This window comes from Oncorhynchus gorbuscha, unplaced genomic scaffold (assembly GCF_021184085.1).
Source record: "Oncorhynchus gorbuscha isolate QuinsamMale2020 ecotype Even-year unplaced genomic scaffold, OgorEven_v1.0 Un_scaffold_1328, whole genome shotgun sequence".
Taxonomy (NCBI): domain Eukaryota; kingdom Metazoa; phylum Chordata; class Actinopteri; order Salmoniformes; family Salmonidae; genus Oncorhynchus; species Oncorhynchus gorbuscha.
In genome coordinates, this window is record NW_025746136.1 from 130,001 (window position 1) to 150,695 (window position 20,695).

General features: G+C 47.4%; 1 protein-coding gene across 2 annotated transcripts in view; it reads left to right on the plus strand.

Moving 5' to 3' along the window:
• The window catches only part of LOC124022298 (beta-1,3-N-acetylglucosaminyltransferase lunatic fringe-like), a 57,986-nt gene extending 38,052 nt beyond the window's left edge, over positions 1 to 19,934 (plus strand). For both annotated transcript variants that reach the window (XM_046337221.1, XM_046337222.1), the window contains 5 exons: positions 10,754 to 10,907; positions 11,754 to 11,839; positions 14,325 to 14,490; positions 16,859 to 16,944; positions 19,024 to 19,934. In XM_046337221.1, coding sequence (XP_046193177.1) covers positions 10,754 to 10,907; positions 11,754 to 11,839; positions 14,325 to 14,490; positions 16,859 to 16,944; positions 19,024 to 19,090 — 559 coding nt within the window. In that variant the 3' untranslated portion in view covers positions 19,091 to 19,934. The remainder of the gene's footprint in view (positions 1 to 10,753; positions 10,908 to 11,753; positions 11,840 to 14,324; positions 14,491 to 16,858; positions 16,945 to 19,023) is intronic.
• Positions 19,935 to 20,695: the final 761 nt, after the last annotated feature.

The following is a 20,695-nucleotide window of genomic DNA, read 5'->3' on the forward strand; positions in this document are numbered from 1 at the left end:
TGTAGATGATGATACTGATTGTGGTTCCCCCTTCTAGGTGGTTCTGCCATGTAGATGATGATACTGATTGTGGTTCCCCCTTCTAGGTGGTTCTGACCATGTAGATAATGATCCTGATTGTGGTTCATCCTAGGTGGTTCTGACCATGTAGATGATGATACTGATTGTGGTTCCCCCTTCTAGATGGTTCTGACCATGTAGATAATGATACTGATTGTGGTCCCCCTTCTAGGTGGTTCTGACCATGTAGATGATGATCCTGATTGTGGTTCATCCTAGGTGGTTCTGACCATGTAGATGATGATACTGATTGTGGTTCCCCCTTCTAGATGGTTCTGACCATGTAGATAATGATACTGATTGTGGTTCCCCTTCTAGGTGGTTCTGCCATGTAGATGATGATACTGATTGTGGTTCCCCCTTCTAGGTGGTTCTGACCATGTAGATAATGATACTGATTGTGGTTCCCCCTTCTAGGTGGTTCTGACCATGTAGATAATGATACTGATTGTGGTTCCCCCTTCTAGGTGGTTCTGACCATGTAGATAATGATACTGATTGTGGGTTAATCCTAGGTGGTTCTGACCATGTAGATAATGATACTGATTGTGGGTTAATCCTAGGTGGTTCTGACCATGTAGATAATGATACTGATTGTGGGTTAACTCTTCTAGGTGGTTCTGACCATGTAGATAATGATACTGATTGTGGTTCCCCCTTCTAGGTGGTTCTGCCATGTAGATAATGATACTGATTGTGGTTCCCCTTCTAGGTGGTTCTGCCATGTAGATAATGATACTGATTGTGGTTCCCCCTTCTAGGTGGTTCTGCCATGTAGATAATGATACTGAATGTGGTTCCCCCTTCTAGGTGGTTCTGCCATGTAGATAATGATACTGATTGTGGTTCCCCCTTCTAGGTGGTTCTGACCATGTAGATAATGATACTGATTGTGGTTCCCCTTCTAGGTGGTTCTGCCATGTAGATGATGATACTGATTGTGGTTAATCCTAGGTGGTTCTGACCATGTAGATAATGATACTGATTGTGGTTCCCCCTTCTAGATGGTTCTGACCATGTAGATAATGATACTGATTGTGGTTCCCCTTCTAGGTGGTTCTGCCATGTAGATGATGATACTGATTGTGGTTCCCCCTTCTAGGTGGTTCTGACCATGTAGATGATGATACTGATTGTGGTTAATCCTAGGTGGTTCTGACCATGTAGATGATGATACTGATTGTGGTTCCCCCTTCTAGATGGTTCTGACCATGTAGATAATGATACTGATTGTGGTTCCCCTTCTAGGTGGTTCTGCCATGTAGATGATGATACTGATTGTGGTTCCCCCTTCTAGGTGGTTCTGACCATGTAGATAATGATACTGATTGTGGTTCCCCCTTCTAGGTGGTTCTGACCATGTAGATAATGATACTGATTGTGGTTCCCCCTTCTAGGTGGTTCTGCCATGTAGATAATGATACTGATTGTGGTTCCCCCTTCTAGGTGGTTCTGACCATGTAGATGATGATACTGATTGTGGTTCCCCCTTCTAGGTGGTTCTGCCATGTAGATAATGATACTGATTGTGGTTCCCCCTTCTAGGTGGTTCTGACCATGTAGATAATGATACTGATTGTGGTTCCCCTTCTAGGTGGTTCTGACCATGTAGATAATGATACTGATTGTGGGTTAATCCTAGGTGGTTCTGACCATGTAGATAATGATACTGATTGTGGGTTAATCCTAGGTGGTTCTGACCATGTAGAAAATGATACTGATTGTGGTTCCCCTTCTAGGTGGTTCTGACCATGTAGATAATGATACTGATTGTGGTTCCCCCTTCTAGGTGGTTCTGCCATGTAGATAATGATACTGATTGTGGTTCCCCTTCTAGGTGGTTCTGCCATGTAGATAATGATACTGATTGTGGTTCCCCCTTCTAGGTGGTTCTGACCATGTAGATAATGATACTGATTGTGGTTCCCCTTCTAGGTGGTTCTGACCATGTAGATAATGATACTGATTGTGGTTCCCCCTTCTAGGTGGTTCTGACCATGTTCTGACCATGATGATGATACTGATTGTGGTTAATCCTAGGTGGTTCTGACCATGTAGATAATGATACTGATTGTGGTTCCCCCTTCTAGGTGGTTCTGACCATGTAGATAATGATACTGATTGTGGTTCCCCTTCTAGGTGGTTCTGCCATGTAGATAATGATACTGATTGTGGTTCCCCCTTCTAGGTGGTTCTGATTGTGATGTTCTGATTGTGGTTCCCCTTCTAGGTGGTTCTGACCATGTAGATAATGATACTGATTGTGGTTCCCCCTTCTAGGTGGTTCTGACCATGTAGATAATGATACTGATTGTGGTTCCCCCTTCTAGGTGGTTCTGACCATGTAGATAATGATACTGATTGTGGTTCCCCCTTCTAGATGGTTCTGACCATGTAGATAATGATACTGATTGTGGTTCCCCTTCTAGGTGGTTCTGACCATGTAGATGATGATACTGATTGTGGTTCCCCTTCTAGGTGGTTCTGCCATGTAGATGATGATACTGATTGTGGTTCCCCCTTCTAGGTGGTTCTGACCATGTAGATAATGATACTGATTGTGGTTCCCCCTTCTAGGTGGTTCTGACCATGTAGATGATGATACTGATTGTGGTTAATCCTAGGTGGTTCTGACCATGTAGATGATGATACTGATTGTGGTTCCCCCTTCTAGATGGTTCTGACCATGTAGATAATGATACTGATTGTGGTCCCCCTTCTAGGTGGTTCTGACCATGTAGATGATGATCCTGATTGTGGTTCATCCTAGGTGGTTCTGACCATGTAGATGATGATACTGATTGTGGTTCCCCCTTCTAGATGGTTCTGACCATGTAGATAATGATACTGATTGTGGTTCCCCTTCTAGGTGGTTCTGCCATGTAGATGATGATACTGATTGTGGTTCCCCTTCTAGGTGGTTCTGACCATGTAGATAATGATACTGATTGTGGTTCCCCCTTCTAGGTGGTTCTGACCATGTAGATAATGATACTGATTGTGGTTCCCCCTTCTAGGTGGTTCTGACCATGTAGATAATGATACTGATTGTGGGTTAATCCTAGGTGGTTCTGACCATGTAGATAATGATACTGATTGTGGGTTAATCCTAGGTGGTTCTGACCATGTAGATAATGATACTGATTGTGGGTTAACTCTTCTAGGTGGTTCTGACCATGTAGATAATGATACTGATTGTGGTTCCCCCTTCTAGGTGGTTCTGCCATGTAGATAATGATACTGATTGTGGTTCCCCTTCTAGGTGGTTCTGCCATGTAGATAATGATACTGATTGTGGTTCCCCCTTCTAGGTGGTTCTGCCATGTAGATAATGATACTGAATGTGGTTCCCCCTTCTAGGTGGTTCTGCCATGTAGATAATGATACTGATTGTGGTTCCCCCTTCTAGGTGGTTCTGACCATGTAGATAATGATACTGATTGTGGTTCCCCTTCTAGGTGGTTCTGCCATGTAGATGATGATACTGATTGTGGTTAATCCTAGGTGGTTCTGACCATGTAGATGATGATACTGATTGTGGTTCCCCCTTCTAGATGGTTCTGACCATGTAGATAATGATACTGATTGTGGTTCCCCTTCTAGGTGGTTCTGCCATGTAGATGATGATACTGATTGTGGTTCCCCCTTCTAGGTGGTTCTGACCATGTAGATGATGATACTGATTGTGGTTAATCCTAGGTGGTTCTGACCATGTAGATGATGATACTGATTGTGGTTCCCCCTTCTAGATGGTTCTGACCATGTAGATAATGATACTGATTGTGGTTCCCCTTCTAGGTGGTTCTGACCATGTAGATGATGATCCTGATTGTGGTTCATCCTAGGTGGTTCTGACCATGTAGATGATGATACTGATTGTGGTTCCCCCTTCTAGATGGTTCTGACCATGTAGATAATGATACTGATTGTGGTTCCCCTTCTAGGTGGTTCTGCCATGTAGATGATGATACTGATTGTGGTTCCCCCTTCTAGGTGGTTCTGACCATGTAGATAATGATACTGATTGTGGTTCCCCCTTCTAGGTGGTTCTGACCATGTAGATAATGATACTGATTGTGGTTCCCCCTTCTAGGTGGTTCTGACCATGTAGATAATGATACTGATTGTGGTTCCCCTTCTAGGTCTGCCATGTAGATAATGTACTGTTGTGGTTCCCCCTTCTAGGTGGTTCTGACCATGTAGATGATGATACTGATTGTGGTTCCCCCTTCTAGGTGGTTCTGCCATGTAGATAATGATACTGATTGTGGTTCCCCCTTCTAGGTGGTTCTGACCATGTAGATAATGATACTGATTGTGGTTCCCCCTTCTAGATGGTTCTGACCATGAAGATAATGATACTGATTGTGGTTCCCCCTTCTAGGTGGTTCTGACCATGTAGATGATGATACTGATTGTGGGTTAATCCTAGGTGGTTCTGACCATGTAGATAATGATACTGATTGTGGTTCCCCCTTCTAGGTGGTTCTGCCATGTAGATAATGATACTGATTGTGGTTCCCCCCTTCTAGGTGGTTCTGACCATGTAGATAATGATACTGATTGTGGTTCCCCCTTCTAGGTGGTTCTGCCATGTAGATAATGATACTGATTGTGGTTCCCCCTTCTAGGTGGTTCTGACCATGTAGATGATGATACTGATTGTGGGTTAATCCTTCTAGGTGGTTCTGCCATGTAGATAATGATACTGATTGTGGTTCCCCCTTCTAGGTGGTTCTGACCATGTAGATAATGATACTGATTGTGGTTCCCCCTTCTAGGTGGTTCTGCCATGTAGATAATGATACTGATTGTGGTTCCCCCTTCTAGGTGGTTCTGACCATGTAGATAATGATACTGATTGTGGTTAATCCTAGGTGGTTCTGACCATGTAGATAATGATACTGATTGTGGTTCCCCCTTCTAGGTGGTTCTGACCATGTAGATGATGATACTGATTGTGGTTCCCCCTTCTAGATGGTTCTGACCATGTAGATAATGATACTGATTGTGGTTCCCCCTTCTAGATGGTTCTGCCATGTAGATAATGATACTGATTGTGGTTAATCCTAGGTGGTTCTGACCATGTAGATGATGATACTGATTGTGGTTCCCCCTTCTAGGTGGTTCTGCCATGTAGATGATGATACTGATTGTGGTTCCCCCTTCTAGATGGTTCTGCCATGTAGATAATGATACTGATTGTGGTTAATCCTAGGTGGTTCTGACCATGTAGATGATGATACTGATTGTGGTTCCCCCTTCTAGGTGGTTCTGACCATGTAGATAATGATACTGATTGTGGTTCCCCTTCTAGGTGGTTCTGACCATGTAGATAATGATACTGATTGTGGTTAATCCTAGGTGGTTCTGACCATGTAGATAATGATACTGATTGTGGTTCCCCCTTCTAGATGGTTCTGCCATGTAGATGATGATACTGATTGTGGGTTAATCCTAGGTGGTTCTGACCATGTAGATGATGATACTGATTGTGGGTTAATCCTAGGTGGTTCTGACCATGTAGATGATGATACTGATTGTGGGTTAATCCTAGGTGGTTCTGACCATGTAGATGATGATACTGATTGTGGGTTAATCCTAGGTGGTTCTGACCATGTAGATAATGATACTGATTGTGGTTCCCCCTTCTAGGTGGTTCTGCCATGTAGATAATGATACTGATTGTGGTTCCCCCTTCTAGGTGGTTCTGACCATGTAGATGATGATACTGATTGTGGTTCCCCCTTCTAGGTGGTTCTGACCATGTAGATGATGATCCTGATTGTGGTTAATCCTAGGTGGTTCTGCCATGTAGATAATGATACTGGTTGTGGTTCCCCTTCTAGATGGTTCTGACCATGTAGATAATGATACTGGTTGTGGTTCCCCCTTCTAGGTGGTTCTGCCATGTAGATAATGATACTGATTGTGTTTCCCCCTTCTAGGTGGTTCTGACCATGTAGATGATGATACTGATTGTGGTTCATCCTTCTAGGTGGTTCTGACCATGTAGATAATGATACTGATTGTGGTTCCCCTTCTAGGTGGTTCTGACCATGTAGATGATGATACTGATTGTGGTTCATCCTTCTAGATGGTTCTGACCATGTAGATAATGATACTGATTGTGGTTCATCCTTCTAGGTGGTTCTGACCATGTAGATAATGATACTGGTTGTGGTTAATCCTTTTACATTACATTTAAGTCATTTAGCAGACGCTCTTATCCAGAGCGACTTACACATTGGTGCATTCACCTTATGACATCCAGTGGAACAGCCACTTTACAATAGTCCCTCTAAATCTTTTAAGGGGGGGGGGGTGAGAAGGATTACTTTATCCTATCCTCGGTATTCCTTAAAGAGGTGGGGTTTCAGGTGTCTCCGGAAGGTGGTGATTGACTCCGCTGTCCTGGCGTCGTGAGGGAGTTTGTTCCACCATTGGGGGGCCAGAGCAGCGAACAGTTTTGACTGGACTGAGCGGGAACTGTACTTCCTCAGTGGTAGGGAGGCGAGCAGGCCAGAAGTGGATGAACGCAGTGCCCTTGTTTAGGTGTAGGGCCTGATCAGAGCCTGGAGGTACTGAGGTGCCGTTCCCCTCACAGCTCCGTAGGCAAGCACCATGGTCTTGTAGCGTATGCGAGCTTCAACTGGAAGCCAGTGGAGAGAGCGGAGGAGAGGGGTGACGTGAGAGAACTTGGGAAGGTTGAACACCAGACGGGCTGCGGCGTTCTGGATGAGTTGTAGGGGTTTAATGGCACAGGCAGGGAGCACAGCCAACAGCGAGTTGCAGTAATCCAGACGGGAGATGACAAGTGCCTGGATTAGGACCTGCGCCGCTTCCTGTGTGAGGCAGGGTCGTACTCTGCGGATGTTGTAGAGCATGAACCTACAGGAACGGGCCACCGCCTTGATGTTAGTTGAGAACGACAGGGTGTTGTCCAGGATCACGCCAAGGTTCTTAGCGCTCTGGGAGGAGGACACAATGGAGTTGTCAACCGTGATGGCGAGATCATGGAACGGGCAGTCCTTCCCCGGGAGGAAGAGCAGCTCCGTCTTGCCGAGGTTCAGCTTGAGGTGGTGATCCGTCATCCACACTGATATGTCTGCCAGACATGCAGAGATGCGATTCGCCACCTGGTCATCAGAAGGGGGAAAGTAGAAGATTAATTGTGTGTCGTCTGCATAGCAATGATAGGAGAGACCATGTGAGGTTATGACAAGAGCCAAGTGACTTGGTGTATAGCGAGAATAGGAGAGGGCCTAGAACAGAGCCCTGGGGGACGCCAGTGGTGAGAGCGCGTGGTGAGGAGACAGATTCTCGCCACGCCACCTGGTAGGAGCGACCTGTCAGGTAGGACGCAATCCAAGCATGGGCCGCGCCGGAGATGCCCAACTCGGAGAGGGTGGAGAGGAGGATCTGATGGTTCACAGTATCGAAGGCAGCCGATAGGTCTAGAAGGATGAGAGCAGAGGAGAGAGAGTTAGCTTTAGCAGTGCGGAGCGCCTCCGTGATACAGAGAAGAGCAGTCTCAGTTGAATGACTAGTCTTGAAACCTGACTGATTTGGATCAAGAAGGTCATTCTGAGAGAGATAGCGGGAGAGCTGGCCAAGGACGGCACGTTCAAGAGTTTTGGAGAGAAAAGAAAGAAGGGATACTGGTCTGTAGTTGTTGACATCGGCGGGATCGAGTGTAGGTTTTTTCAGAAGGGGTGCAACTCTCGCTCTCTTGAAGACGGAAGGGACGTAGCCAGCGGTCAGGGATGAGTTGATGAGCGAGGTGAGGTAAGGGAGAAGGTCTCCGGAAATGGTCTGGAGAAGAGAGGAGGGGATAGGGTCAAGCGGGCAGGTTGTTGGGCGTGGCCGGCCGGCACAAGACTCGAGATTTCATCTGGAGAGAGAGGGGAGAAAGAGGTCAGAGCACAGGGTAGGGCAGTGTGAGCAGAATCAGCGGTGTCGTTTGACTTAGCAAACGAGGATCGGATGTCGTCGACCTTCTTTTCAAAATGGTTGACGAAGTCCTCTGCAGAGAGGGAGGAGGGGGGGGGGAGGATTCAGGAGGGAGGAGAAGGTGGCAAAGAGCTTCCTAGGGTTAGAGGCAGATGCTTGGAATTTAGAGTGGTAGAAAGTGGCTTTAGCAGCAGAGACAGAGGAGGAAAATGTAGAGAGGAGGGAGTGAAAGGATGCCAGGTCCGCAGGGAGGCGAGTTTTCCTCCATTTCCGCTCGGCTGCCCGGAGCCCTGTTCTGTGAGCTCGCAATGAGTCATCGAGCCACAGGGCGGGAGGGAGGACCGAGCCGGCCTGGAGGATAGGGGACATAGAGAGTCAAAGGATGCAGAAAGGGAGGAGAGGAGGGTTGAGGAGGCAGAATCAGGAGATAGGTTGGAGAAGGTTTGAGCAGAGGGAAGAGATGATAGGATGGAAGAGGAGAGAGTAGCGGGGGAGAGAGAGCGAAGGTTGGGACGGCGCGATACCATCCGAGTAGGGGCAGTGTGGGAAGTGTTGGATGAGAGCGAGAGGGAAAAGGATACAAGGTAGTGGTTGGAGACTTGGAGGGGAGTTGCAATGAGGTTAGTGGAAGAACAGCATCTAGTAAAGATGAGGTCGAGCGTATTGCCTGCCTTGTGAGTAGGGGGAAGGTGAGAGGGCGAGGTCAAAAGAGGAGAGGAGTGGAAAGAAGGAGGCAGAGAGGAATGAGTCAAAGGTAGACGTGGGGAGGTTAAAGTCGCCCAGAACTGTGAGAGGTGAGCCGTCCTCAGGAAAGGAGCTTATCAAGGCATCAAGCTCATTGATGAACTCTCCGAGGGAACCTGGAGGGCAATAAATGATAAGGATGTTAAGCTTGAAAGGGCTGGTAACTGTGACAGCATGGAATTCAAAGGAGGCGATAGACAGATGGGTAAGGGGAGAAAGAGAGAATGACCACTTGGGAGAGATGAGGATCCCGGTGCCACCACCCCGCTGACCAGAAGCTCTCGGGGTGTGCGAGAACACGTGGGCTGATGAAGAGAGAGCAGTAGGAGTAGCAGTGTTATCTGTGGTGATCCATGTTTCCGTCAGTGCCAAGAAGTCGAGGGACTGGAGGGAGGCATAGGCTGAGATGAACTCTGCCTTGTTGGCCGCAGATCGGCAGTTCCAGAGGCTACCGGAGACCTGGAACTCCACGTGGGTCGTGCGCGCTGGGACCAACAGATTAGGGTGGCCGCGGCCACGCGGTGTGGAGCGTTTGTATGGTCTGTGCAGAGAGGAGAGAACAGGGATAGACAGACACATAGTTGACAGGCTACAGAAGAGGCTAAGCTAATGCAAAGGAGATTGGAATGACAAGTGGACTACACGTCTCGAATGTTCAGAAAGTTAAGCTTACGTAGCAAGAATCTTATTGACTAAAATGATTAAAATGATACAGTACTGCTGAAGTAGGCTAGCTGGCAGTGGCTGCGTTGTTGACTTTGTAGGCTAGCTGGCAGTGGCTGCGTTGTTGACACTACACTAATCAAGTCGTTCCGTTGAGTGTAATAGTTTCTACAGTGCTGCTATTCGGGGCTAGCTGGCTAGCTAGCAGTGTTGATTACGTTACGTTGCGTTAAAAGAACGACAATAGCTGGCTAGCTAACCTAGAAAATCGCTCTAGACTACACAATTATCTTTGATACAAAGACGGCTATGTAGCTAGCTATGTAGCTAGCTACGATCAAACAAATCAAACCGTTGTACTGTAATGAAATGAAATGAAAATGTGATACTACCTGTGGATCGAAGCGGAATGCGACTGGGTTGTTGAGTGCGGAAGTTCTATTCGGGAGACGTTGGGTAGCTGTTGGCTAGCTAGCAGTGTCTCCTACGTTAAGGACGACAAATAGCTGGCTAGCTAACCTCAGTAAATTAAGATAATCACTCTAAGACTACACACTCTAAACTACACAATTATCTTGGATACGAAGACAGCAAAGACAACTATGTAGCTAGCTAACACTACACTAATCAAGTCGTTCAGTTGAGTGTAATAGTTTCTACAGTGCTGCTATTCGGTAGATGGTGGACGTTTGCTAGCTGGCTAGCTGCTGGGCAGATAGCAGTGTAGACTACGTTAGGACGACGAAATACGATAATTACGCAATTATCTTTGATACAAAGACGGCTATGTAGCTAGCTAAGAAGAAATTGCTAAGATTAGACAAATCAAATCGTTGTACTATAATGAAATGTAATGAAATGTAATGAAAAGTTATACTACCTGCGGAACGAAGTGCGGATGCGACCGCTCGCTCCAACCCGGAAGTGGCTAGATGGTTCTGACCATGTAGATAATGATACTGATTGTGGTTCCCCCTTCTAGATGGTTCTGACCATGTAGATAATGATACTGATTGTGGTTAACCCTTCTAGGTGGTTCTGACCATGTAAATAATGATACTGATTGTGGGTTAACCCTTCTAGGTGGTTCTGACCATGTAGATAATGATACTGATTGTGGTTACCTCTTCTAGAGGGTTCTGACCATGTAGATGATGATACTGATTGTGGTTCCCTCTTCTAGAGGGTTCTGACCATGTAGATAATGATACTGATTGTGGTTCCCCCTTCTAGATGGTTCTGACCATGTAGATAATGATACTGATTGTGGTTACCTCTTCTAGAGGGTTCTGACCATGTAGATAATGATACTGATTGTGGTTCCCCCTTCTAGATGGTTCTGCCATGTGGATGATGATAACTACGTGAACATACGTCCCCTTGTGAAGCTCCTGTCTCACTACAGCCACACCCACGACGTCTACATTGGCCGGCCGAGCCTCGACCGACCGCTAGAAGCCACCGAGAGGTTTGGCGACGCCCACACGGTAAGGGACCAGGAAGTAATGTGTTCACTAACCTAAAACATGTTTCTCTTCTCATTTTAACCATTATTTTGTTTTTGTGACTATATAATAACCCAGCAAGCACATTTTGGTTCCTTGGAAGTTGTGGGAACGTACATTTTTGGTTTCCCATTAGTTCTGGGAATGAAGCCATACGTGGGGCGGCAGGGTGGCCTAGTGGTTAGAGCGTTGGACTAGTAACCGGGTGGTTCTCAGAACGTTTTGTGCTAGTTGGGTGGTTCTCAGAACGTTTTGTGCTAGTTGGGTGGTTCTCAGAACGTTTTGTGCTAGTTGGGTGGTTCTCAGAACGTTTTGTGCTAGTTGGGTGGTTCTCAGAACGTTTTGTGCTAGTTGGTATGTTCTCAGAACGTTATGTGTTAGCTGGGTGGTTCTCAGAACGTTTTGTGCTAGTTGGGTGGTTCTCAGAACGTTTTGTGCTAGTTGGGTGGTTCTCAGAACGTTATGTGTTAGTTGGGTGGTTCTCAGAACGTTTTGTGCTAGTTGGGTGGTTCTCAAAATGTTATGTGTTCGCTAGGAGGTTCTCAAAATGTTATGTGTTCGCTAGGAGGTTCTCAGAACGTTATGTGTTCGCTAGGAGGTTCTCAGAACGTTATGTGTTAGCTAGGAGGTTCTCAAAATGCTATGTGATAGCTGGGTAGTTCTATATTCTATATAGATTTATATAATAATAATAATAATATTGAATATGAATGTATGTGTGGGTTTCCATTTATATTTGTATGTATCTGCCTATATAATGCCATACATTGTGTTTATTACATGTTAGTAATATTGTGTGTATTATGTATGCATGTTGTGTGCTTTCAGCGTCCAGTGCGTTTCTGGTTTGCCACAGGAGGAGCAGGGTTCTGTGTTAGTCGAGGTCTCGCCCTCAAGATGAGCCCCTGGGCCAGGTGAGACTGTGTGTGTGTGTGTGTGTGTGTGTGTGTGTGTGTGTGTGTGTGTGTGTGTGTGTGTGTGTGTGTGTGTGTGTGTGTGTGTGTGTGTGTGTGTGTGTGTGTGTGTGTGTGTGTGTGTGTGTGTGTGTGTGTGTGTGCGTGTGTGCGTGCATGTGTATTTTGAGACACAGTGGGTTATTCTCCTGCTTTTCTGTGAGTTTGCGTACATAAGTGTGCTTATTTTGGAATTCAGTAGGCTGTTTCCACACATGACATAGTCTCAATTCAATTCAAGGGCTTTATTGTCATGGGAAACATGTGTTAACATTGCCAAAGCAAGTGAGGTAGACAACATACAAAGTGAATATATAAAGTGAAAAACAACAAAAATTTACAGTAAACATTACACATACAGAAGTTTAAAAACAGTAAAGACATTACAAATGTCATATTATATATATATATATACAATGTATAAATAGTTAAAGGACACAAGATAAAATGAATAAGCATAAATATTCTCCAATTACATTGAATGAGTTACAGGACAAAATAAAAACCCTTCAACCCAAAAAGGCCTGTGGTGTCGATGGTATCCTCAATGAAATGATCAAATATACAGACAACAAATTCCAATTGGCTATACTAAAACTCTTTAACATCATACTTCGCTCTGGCATCTTCCCCAATATTTGGAACCAAGGACTGATCACCCCAATCCACAAAAGTGGAGACAAATTTGACCCCAATAACTACCGTGGAATATGTGTCAACAGTAACCTTGGGAAAATCCTCTGCATTATTATTAACAGCAGACTCGTACATTTCCTCAATGAAAACAATGTACTGAGCAAATGTCAAATTGGCTTTTTACCAAATTACCGTACAACAGACCATGTATTCACCATGCACACCCTAATTGACAACCAAACAAACCAAAACAAAGGCAAAGTCTTCTCATGCTTTGTTGATTTCAAAAAGCCTTCAACTCAATCTGGCATGAGGGTCTGCTATACAAACTGATGGAAAGTGGTGTTGGGGGTAAAACATACGACATTATAAAATCCATGTACACAAACAACAAGTGTGCGGTTAAAATTGGCAAAAAAACACACATTTCTTCACACAGGGTCGTGGGGTTAGACAGGGATGCAGCTTAAGCCCCACCCTCTTCAACATATATATCAACGAATTGGCGAGGGCACTAGAAAAGTCTGCAGCACCCGGCCTCCCCTGCTAGAATCCGAAGTCAAATGTCTGCTGTTTGCTGATGATCTGGTACTTCTGTCACCAACCAAGGAGGGCCTACAGCAGCACCTAGATCTTATGCACAGATTCTGTCAGACCTGGGCCCTGACAGTAAATCTCAGTAAGACCAAAATAATGGTGTTCCAAAAAGGTCCAGTCACCAGGACCACAAATACAAATTCCATCTAGACACTGTTGCCCTAGAGCACACAAAAAACTATACATACCTTGGCCTAAACATCAGCGCCACAGGTAACTTCCACAAAGCTGTGAACGATCTGAGAGACAAGGCAAGAAGGGCATTCTATGCCATCAAAAGAAACAAATTTCAACATACCAATTAGGATTTGGCTAAAAATACTTGAATCAGTCATAGAGCCCATTGCCCTTTATGGTTGTGAGGTCTGGGGTCCGCTCACCAACCAAGACTTCACAAAATGGGACAAACACCAAATTGAGACTCTGCACGCAGAATTCTGCAAAAATATCCTCCGTGTACAACGTAAAACACCAAATAATGCATGCAGAGCAGAATTAGGCTGATACCCACTAATTATCAAAATCCAGAAAAGAGACGTTAAATTCTACAACCACCTAAAAGGAAGCGATTCACAAACCTTCCATAACAAAGCCATCACCTACAGAGAGATGAACCTGGAGAAGAGTCCCCTAAGCAAGCTGGTCCTGGGGCTCTGTTCACAAACACAAACACACCCTACAGAGCCCCAGGACAACAGCACAATTAGACCCAACCAAATCATGAGAAAACAAAAAGATAATTACTTAACACATTGGAAAGAATTAACAAAAAAACAGAGCAAACTAGAATGCTATTTGGCCCTACACAGAGAGTACACAGCGGCAGAATACCTGACCACTGTGACTGACCCAAAATTAAGGAAAGCTTTGACTATGTACAGACTCAGTGAGCATAGCCTTGCTATTGAGAAAGGCCGCCGTAGGCAGACATGGCTCTCAAGAGAAGACAGGCTATGTGCTCACTGCCCACAAAATGAGGTGGAAACTGAGCTGCACTTCCTAACCTCCTGCCCAATGTATGACCATATTAGAGAGACATATTTCCCCCAGATTACACAGATCTACTGGGTGAAATTCCACAGTGTGCCATCACAGCAGCAAGATTTGTGACCTGTTGCCACGAGAAAAGGGCAACCAGTGAAGAACAAACACCATTGTAAATACAGTCTCTCTCTCTCTCTCCTCTTTCCACTCTGTCTCTCCTGGTCCCCAGTGGAGGTAATTTCATGACAACAGCTGATCGTATTCATCTCCCTGACGACTGTACGGTTGGTTACATCATCGAGGCGTTGCTAGGGGTGGGTCTTATCCGCTCCCCACTGTTCCACTCTCACCTGGAGAACCTTCAGCTGGTGTCACCGACACAGATACACCACCAGGTACACACACACACATATAAACACACACACACACACACACACACACACACACACACACACACACACACACACACACACACACACACACACACACACACACACACACACACACACACACACACACACACACACACACACACACACACACACACACATATACACACACACACACACATACACATATAAACACACACACATACACACACACACGTACAGTGGGGCAAAAAAAATATTTAGTCAGCCACCAGTTGTGCAAGTTTTCCCACTTAAAAAGATGAGAGAGGCCTGTAAAATCCAGAAAATGACATTGTAGGATTTTTAATGAATTTATTTGCAAATTATGGTGGAAAATAAGTATTTGGTCACCTACAAACAAGCAAGGTTTCTGGCTCTCACAGACCTGTAACTTCTTCTTTAAGAGGCTCCTCTGTCCTCCACTCGTTACCTGTATTAATGGCACCTGTTTGACTTGTTATCAGTATAAAAGACACCTGTCCACAACCTCAAACCGTCACACTCCAGAAACAAAATTGTAGACCTGCACCAGGCTGGGAAGACTGAATCTGCAATAGGTAAGCAGCTTGGTTTGAAGAAATCAACTGTGGGAGCAAATATTAGGAAATGGAAGACATACAAGATCACTGATAATCTCCCTCAATCTGGGGCTCCATGCAAGATCTCACCCCGTGGAGTCAAAATGATCACAAGAACGGTGAGCAAAAATCCCAGAACCACACGGGGGACCTAGTGAATGACCTGCAGAGAGCTGGGACCAAAGAAACAAAGCCTACCATCAGTAACACACTACGCCACCAGCGACTCAAATCCTGCAGTGCCAGACGTGTCCCCTGCTTAAGCCAGTACATGTCCAGGCCCGTCTGAAGTTTGCTAGAGAGCATTTGGATGATCCAGAAGAAGATTGGGAGAATGTCATATGGTCAGATGAAAGCAAAATAGAACTTTTTGGTAAAAACTCAACTTGTCGTGTTTGGAGGATAAAGAATGCTGAGTTGCATCCAAAGAACACCATACCTACTGTGAAGCATGGGGGTGGAAACCTCATGCTTTGGGGCTGTTTTTCTGCAAAGGGACCAGGACGACTGATCCGTGTAAAGGAAAGAATGAATGGGGCCATGTAGCATGTGATTTTGAGTGAAAAGCCTCCTTCCATCAGCAAGGGCATTGAAGATGAAACGTGGCTGGGGTCTTTCAGCATGACAATGATCCCAAACACACCGCCCGGGCAACGAAGGAGTGGCTTCGTAAGAAGCATTTCAAGGTCCTGGAGTGGCCTAGCCAGTCTCCAGATCTCAACCTCATAGAAAATATTTGGAGGGAGTTGAAAGTCCGTGTTGCCCAGCAACAGCCCCAAAACATCACTGCTCTAGAGGAGATCTGCATGGAGGAATGGGCCAAAATACCAGCAACAGTGTGTGAAAACCTTGTGAAGACTTACAGAAAACGTTTGACCTCTGTCATTGCCAACAAAGGGTATATAACAAAGTATTGAGATAAACTTTTGTTATTGACCAAATACTTATTTTCCACCATCATTTGCAAATAAATTCATTAAAAATCCTACAATGTGATTTTCAGGATTTTTTTCTTCTCTTTTTGTCTGTCATAGTTGAAGTGTACCTATGATGAAAATTACCGGCCTCTCTCATCTTTTTAAGTGGGAGAACTTGCACAATTGGTGGCTGACTAAATACTTTTTTGCCTCACTGTATACACACACACACACACATATATACACACACACACACACGTATACACACACACACACACACACACACAGTAATACTACTATGGAGTATGGACCCTGTTAAGCTTCAATGGAACACAGTGATAAATACTAGCCAATGGAACACAGTGATAAATACTAGCCAATGGAACACAGTGATAAATACTAGCCAATGGAACACAGTGATAAATACTAGCCAATGGAACACAGTGATAAATACTAGCCAATGGAACACAGTGATAAATACTAGCCAATGGAACACAGTGATAAATACTAGCCAATGGAACACAGTGATAAATACTAGCCAATGGAACACAGTGATAAATACTAGCCAATGGAACACAGTGATAAATACTAGCCAATGGAACACAGTGATAAATACTAGCCAATGGAACACAGTGATAAATACTAGCCAATGGAGCACAGTGATAAATACTAGCCTACTGAATGGAATTTCTCATTTATTTAATGGTGTGTGTGTGTGTGTGTGTGTGTGTGTGTGTGTGTGTGTGTGTGTGTGTGTGTGTGTGTGTGTGTGTGTGTGTGTGTGTGTGTGTGTGTGTGTGTGTGTGTGTGTGTGTGTGTGTGTGTGTGTGTGTGTGTGTGTGTGTGTTGCCGTTTCAGGTGACTCTGAGTTATGGAACGTTTGACAGTAAGAGAAACATAATCAATATAAGAGGAGCGCTCTCATTGGACGAAGACCCTACCAGGTAATATAGGGTTTGTGTGTGTGTGTATTTTGAGAGCCTATATTGTCTATGTGAGTGTTTGTGAGCAAAACTCTCTATTATGTGTTTTCAAGTTGTTGTATTAAAAGTCACAGCAGGCAGTTTCCATGCAGTGTCAAATTAATTTCCCTTCTCTCTCTTTCCCCTCCTTCTCTCTCTCTCCCTCCCTCTCCCTTCTCTCACTCCCACCTCTCCCTCCTTCTCTCTCCCTCCCCCTCTCTGCCCCTCTCTCTCCCTCTCCCTCCTCCCTCCCCCCTCTCCCCCTCTCTCCCCTCTCCCTCTCTCCCCCTCTCCCCCTCCCCTCTCTGCCCCTCTCTCTCCCTCTCCCTCCTCTCTCCCCCTCCCCCCTCTCTCCCTCCCTCTCCCTCCTCTCTGCCCCTCTCTCTCCCTCTCCCTCTCTCTCCCCCTCTCTCTCTCCCCCTCTCTCCCTCCTCTCTCCCCTCTCTCTCCCCCTCCCCCTCCCCCATCTCTCTCCCCCTCCCCCTCCCTCTCTCCTCCCCTCTCCCCTCCTCCTCTCTCCCTCTCTCCCCCTCTCTGCCCCTCTCTCCCCTCTCTCCCTCTCCCCTCTCCCTCCCCTCTCCCTCTCTCCCCCTCCCCTCTCTCTCCCCCTCCCCCTCTCCTCTCCCCTCTCTCCCTCCCTCTCCCTCCTCTCTGCCCCTCTCCCTCTCCCCCTCTCCCCCCTCCCCTCTCTCCCCCTCTCTCTCCCTCCCCCTCTCTCTCCCCTCCCCCTCCTCTCCCTCCTCTCTCCCTCCTCTCTCCCTCCTCTCTCTCTCTCCCTCCCCCTCCCCCCTCCTCTCCCTCCTCTCTCCCCTCTCTCTCTCCCCCTCCCCCATCTCTCCCCTCTCTCTCTCCCCTCCCCCATCTCTCCCCTCTCCCTCCTCTCTCCCCCTCCCCCTCCCCCCCTCCCCCATCTCTCCCCTCTCCCTCCCTCTCCCCCTCCCCCTCCCCCTCCCCCATCTCTCCCCTCTCCCCCTCCCCCCTCCTCTCTCCCCCCCCCCCTCTCCCTCTCCCTCCTCTCTGCCCCCTCTCTCTCTCTCTCCCCCCCCCCTCTCCCTCTCTCTCCCTCTCCCTCCCCTCTCCCCCTCCCTCCCCTCTCTCTCCTCCCCCTCCCCCCTCTCTCTCCCCTCTCCCCTCCTCTCTCCCTCCTCTCTGCCCCTCTCCCTCCCCTCTCTCCCTCCCCCCTCCCCCTCCCCTCTCTCCCTCTCCCTCCCCCTCCCCCTCCTCCCCTCTCTCTCTCCCCCCTCCCCCTCCTCTCCCCCTCCTCCCTCCTCTCTCCCTCCTCTCTCCCCCTCTCCCTCCCCCCCCCCTCTCCCCCTCTCTCCCCTCTCTCTCTCTCCCCCTCCCCCATCTCTCCCCCTCTCTCTCTCCCCCCATCTCTCCCCTCTCCCTCCTCTCTCCCCCCCCCTCCCCCTCCCCCTCCCCCATCTCTCCCCTCCCTCCTCTCTCCCCCTCCCCCCCCTCCCCCATCTCTCCCCCCTCTCCCTCCTCTCTCCCCCCTCTCCTCTCCCCCTCCCCCATCTCTCCCCTCTCCCTCCTCTCTGCCCTCCCTCTCCCCCTCTCTCTCTCCCTCTCCCCCATCTCTCCTCCCTCCTCTCTCCCCCTCTCCTCTCCCCCTCCCCCATCTCTCCCCTCTCCCTCCTCCCCCCTCCCCCTCCCCCTCCCCCATCTCTCCCCTCTCCCTCCTCTCCCCCTCTCTCTCTCCCCCCTCCCCCATCTCTCCCCTCTCCTCCTCTCTGCCCTCCTCTCTCCCCCTCTCTCCCCCTCCCCCATCTCTCCCTCTCCTCCTCTCTCCCCTCTCTCTCCCCTCTCCCCATCTCTCCCCCCTCCCTCCTCTCTCCCCTCTCTCTCCCCCCCCCATCTCTCCCCTCTCCCTCCTCCTCCCCCTCTCCTCCCCCTCTCTCTCTCCCCTCTCTCTCTCTCCCCTCTCTCTCCCCCTCTCTCCTCCCCCTCTCTCCCCCCTCTCTCCCTCCCCCTCCCCCTCCCCTCCTCTCCCTCCCCCTCTCCCTCCCCCTCCCCCATCTCTCCCTCCTCTCTCCCCCCTCCCCCATCTCTCCCCCTCAGGTTCAGGTCTGTCCATTGTATCTTATACCCAGACACTCCGTGGTGTTCAGCCCTGACCTGGTACTGAGGTACTGACCCCACCAGTCCAGAGACACAGAAAGAGGGGAGAAGACGAGAGATGGAGCAAAGACATGGAAGGGGGCGATGGGCAAAGGAGAGAAGTGGAGAAGAGAGACTAGAGATATTGATGAATGGACAGACAGAGGAGAGAACAGGAGAAACAGCCAATAGCCTCCCTCTGTATGGTTCCAGAATGATGATGTCATGATACGGTGCCTTCTGACCATAGAACGGCTTTCTCCAGCTCTCATGTCCTGCTTGGTGTCACAGGGATGGAGTTGGATCGTTTTGGGGTTCCTAGGGCCTCGGGGGGTGGCACCTCATGGGACGACACTGGATCTCTCCGTCACCGGATCCTTACGCCCTCTAACCCTTGACCTCTAACCCCTAGTCCCTCCCAGAGAGGCCTGGTGGGGGGAAGAGACGAGCGCGACGTCGTTGTGAAGTTGCTGATTGCAGATGGCTCTGTGTGTTGCAGCTCTAACAGAGAGCCTCTGTTTTAAGGCTGTTGTGTCGCTCCGCTTTGTAGCCTGAGTTCCAGTCTGTTTTTGTGCTGTCATCAACTCCTTGCCACGAACTCAATGTCACGTTTGTCTCGTCCACGACGGCGATGTAGTTGGCATGGTAACACAAACAGATCTGGGACCAGGCTATCTATTTTGTGAGTAGAAGTTGTCATTTTTTCCCCCCCTTGGTTGCTAAGGAGAATGGTTCTACATCCTCTTTGGTGTTCCACGTTCCTCTTCCTGCATCTTGGTTGCTAAGGAGAATGGTTCTACATCCTCTTTGGTGTTCCACATTCCTCTTCCTGCATCTTGGAGGCTGAAGGATGTACAAACTGTGTACTGTTTTTTTTTTCCTTTTCAATATTCTTCCCAAAATTAAGGTTTATTGTGGATAAAAAGAATAATAATAATGTCAACAGACTCCATATCTCTACCAGACCAGTGAAGTGGTGTGTTTTACTGCTCGTTGTTAAACAGTTGATTGTTTATAACTTTTCAGTATTATCTTGTTATTCCATCAGACAGCTGTCAATCAGACCACAGTAATAATGACTTGGAGTTGGATGGTGACCAAGCACTTTGCTGGGAGTTCTGAAGCACCAGGGACTGTGTACATAAAGCAGGTCTCAGAATCGGGCTGCTGGTCTAGGATCAGGTGCCCTCTCTTATTCATTATAATCTAAACGGCCAAACTGATCCTAAATCAGCACTCTTACTCTGACATTCTTTATGAATATGGTTCCAGAAATCCCATTGGGGGGGGGGACTTTAAACCCAACATAACATCCTACTGTATTGAAGACAGACTATGCATTTTGTTACCATGACGATATATATCTCATGTACATTTGTAAACAGAGGAATGTAGAAGGAGTAGAACGGGCCTCCCTATTCATGTCAACGATGTCATAATGGGCAGACAGGCAGGCGTTCTAGGTCTATGTTTAGTAGTGGAATCATGAGGCATGTTGGGAGGGATCAGAGAGGTGGAAACAGAAATAGAATGACTAGAACAGTCTCGGAACCTTTAACCCTGGTCATTTGACTGGTGGGTCCTCTCACATTGGCCGCCAGTCCACCCATCATGCCGTCATAATGGACCTGTT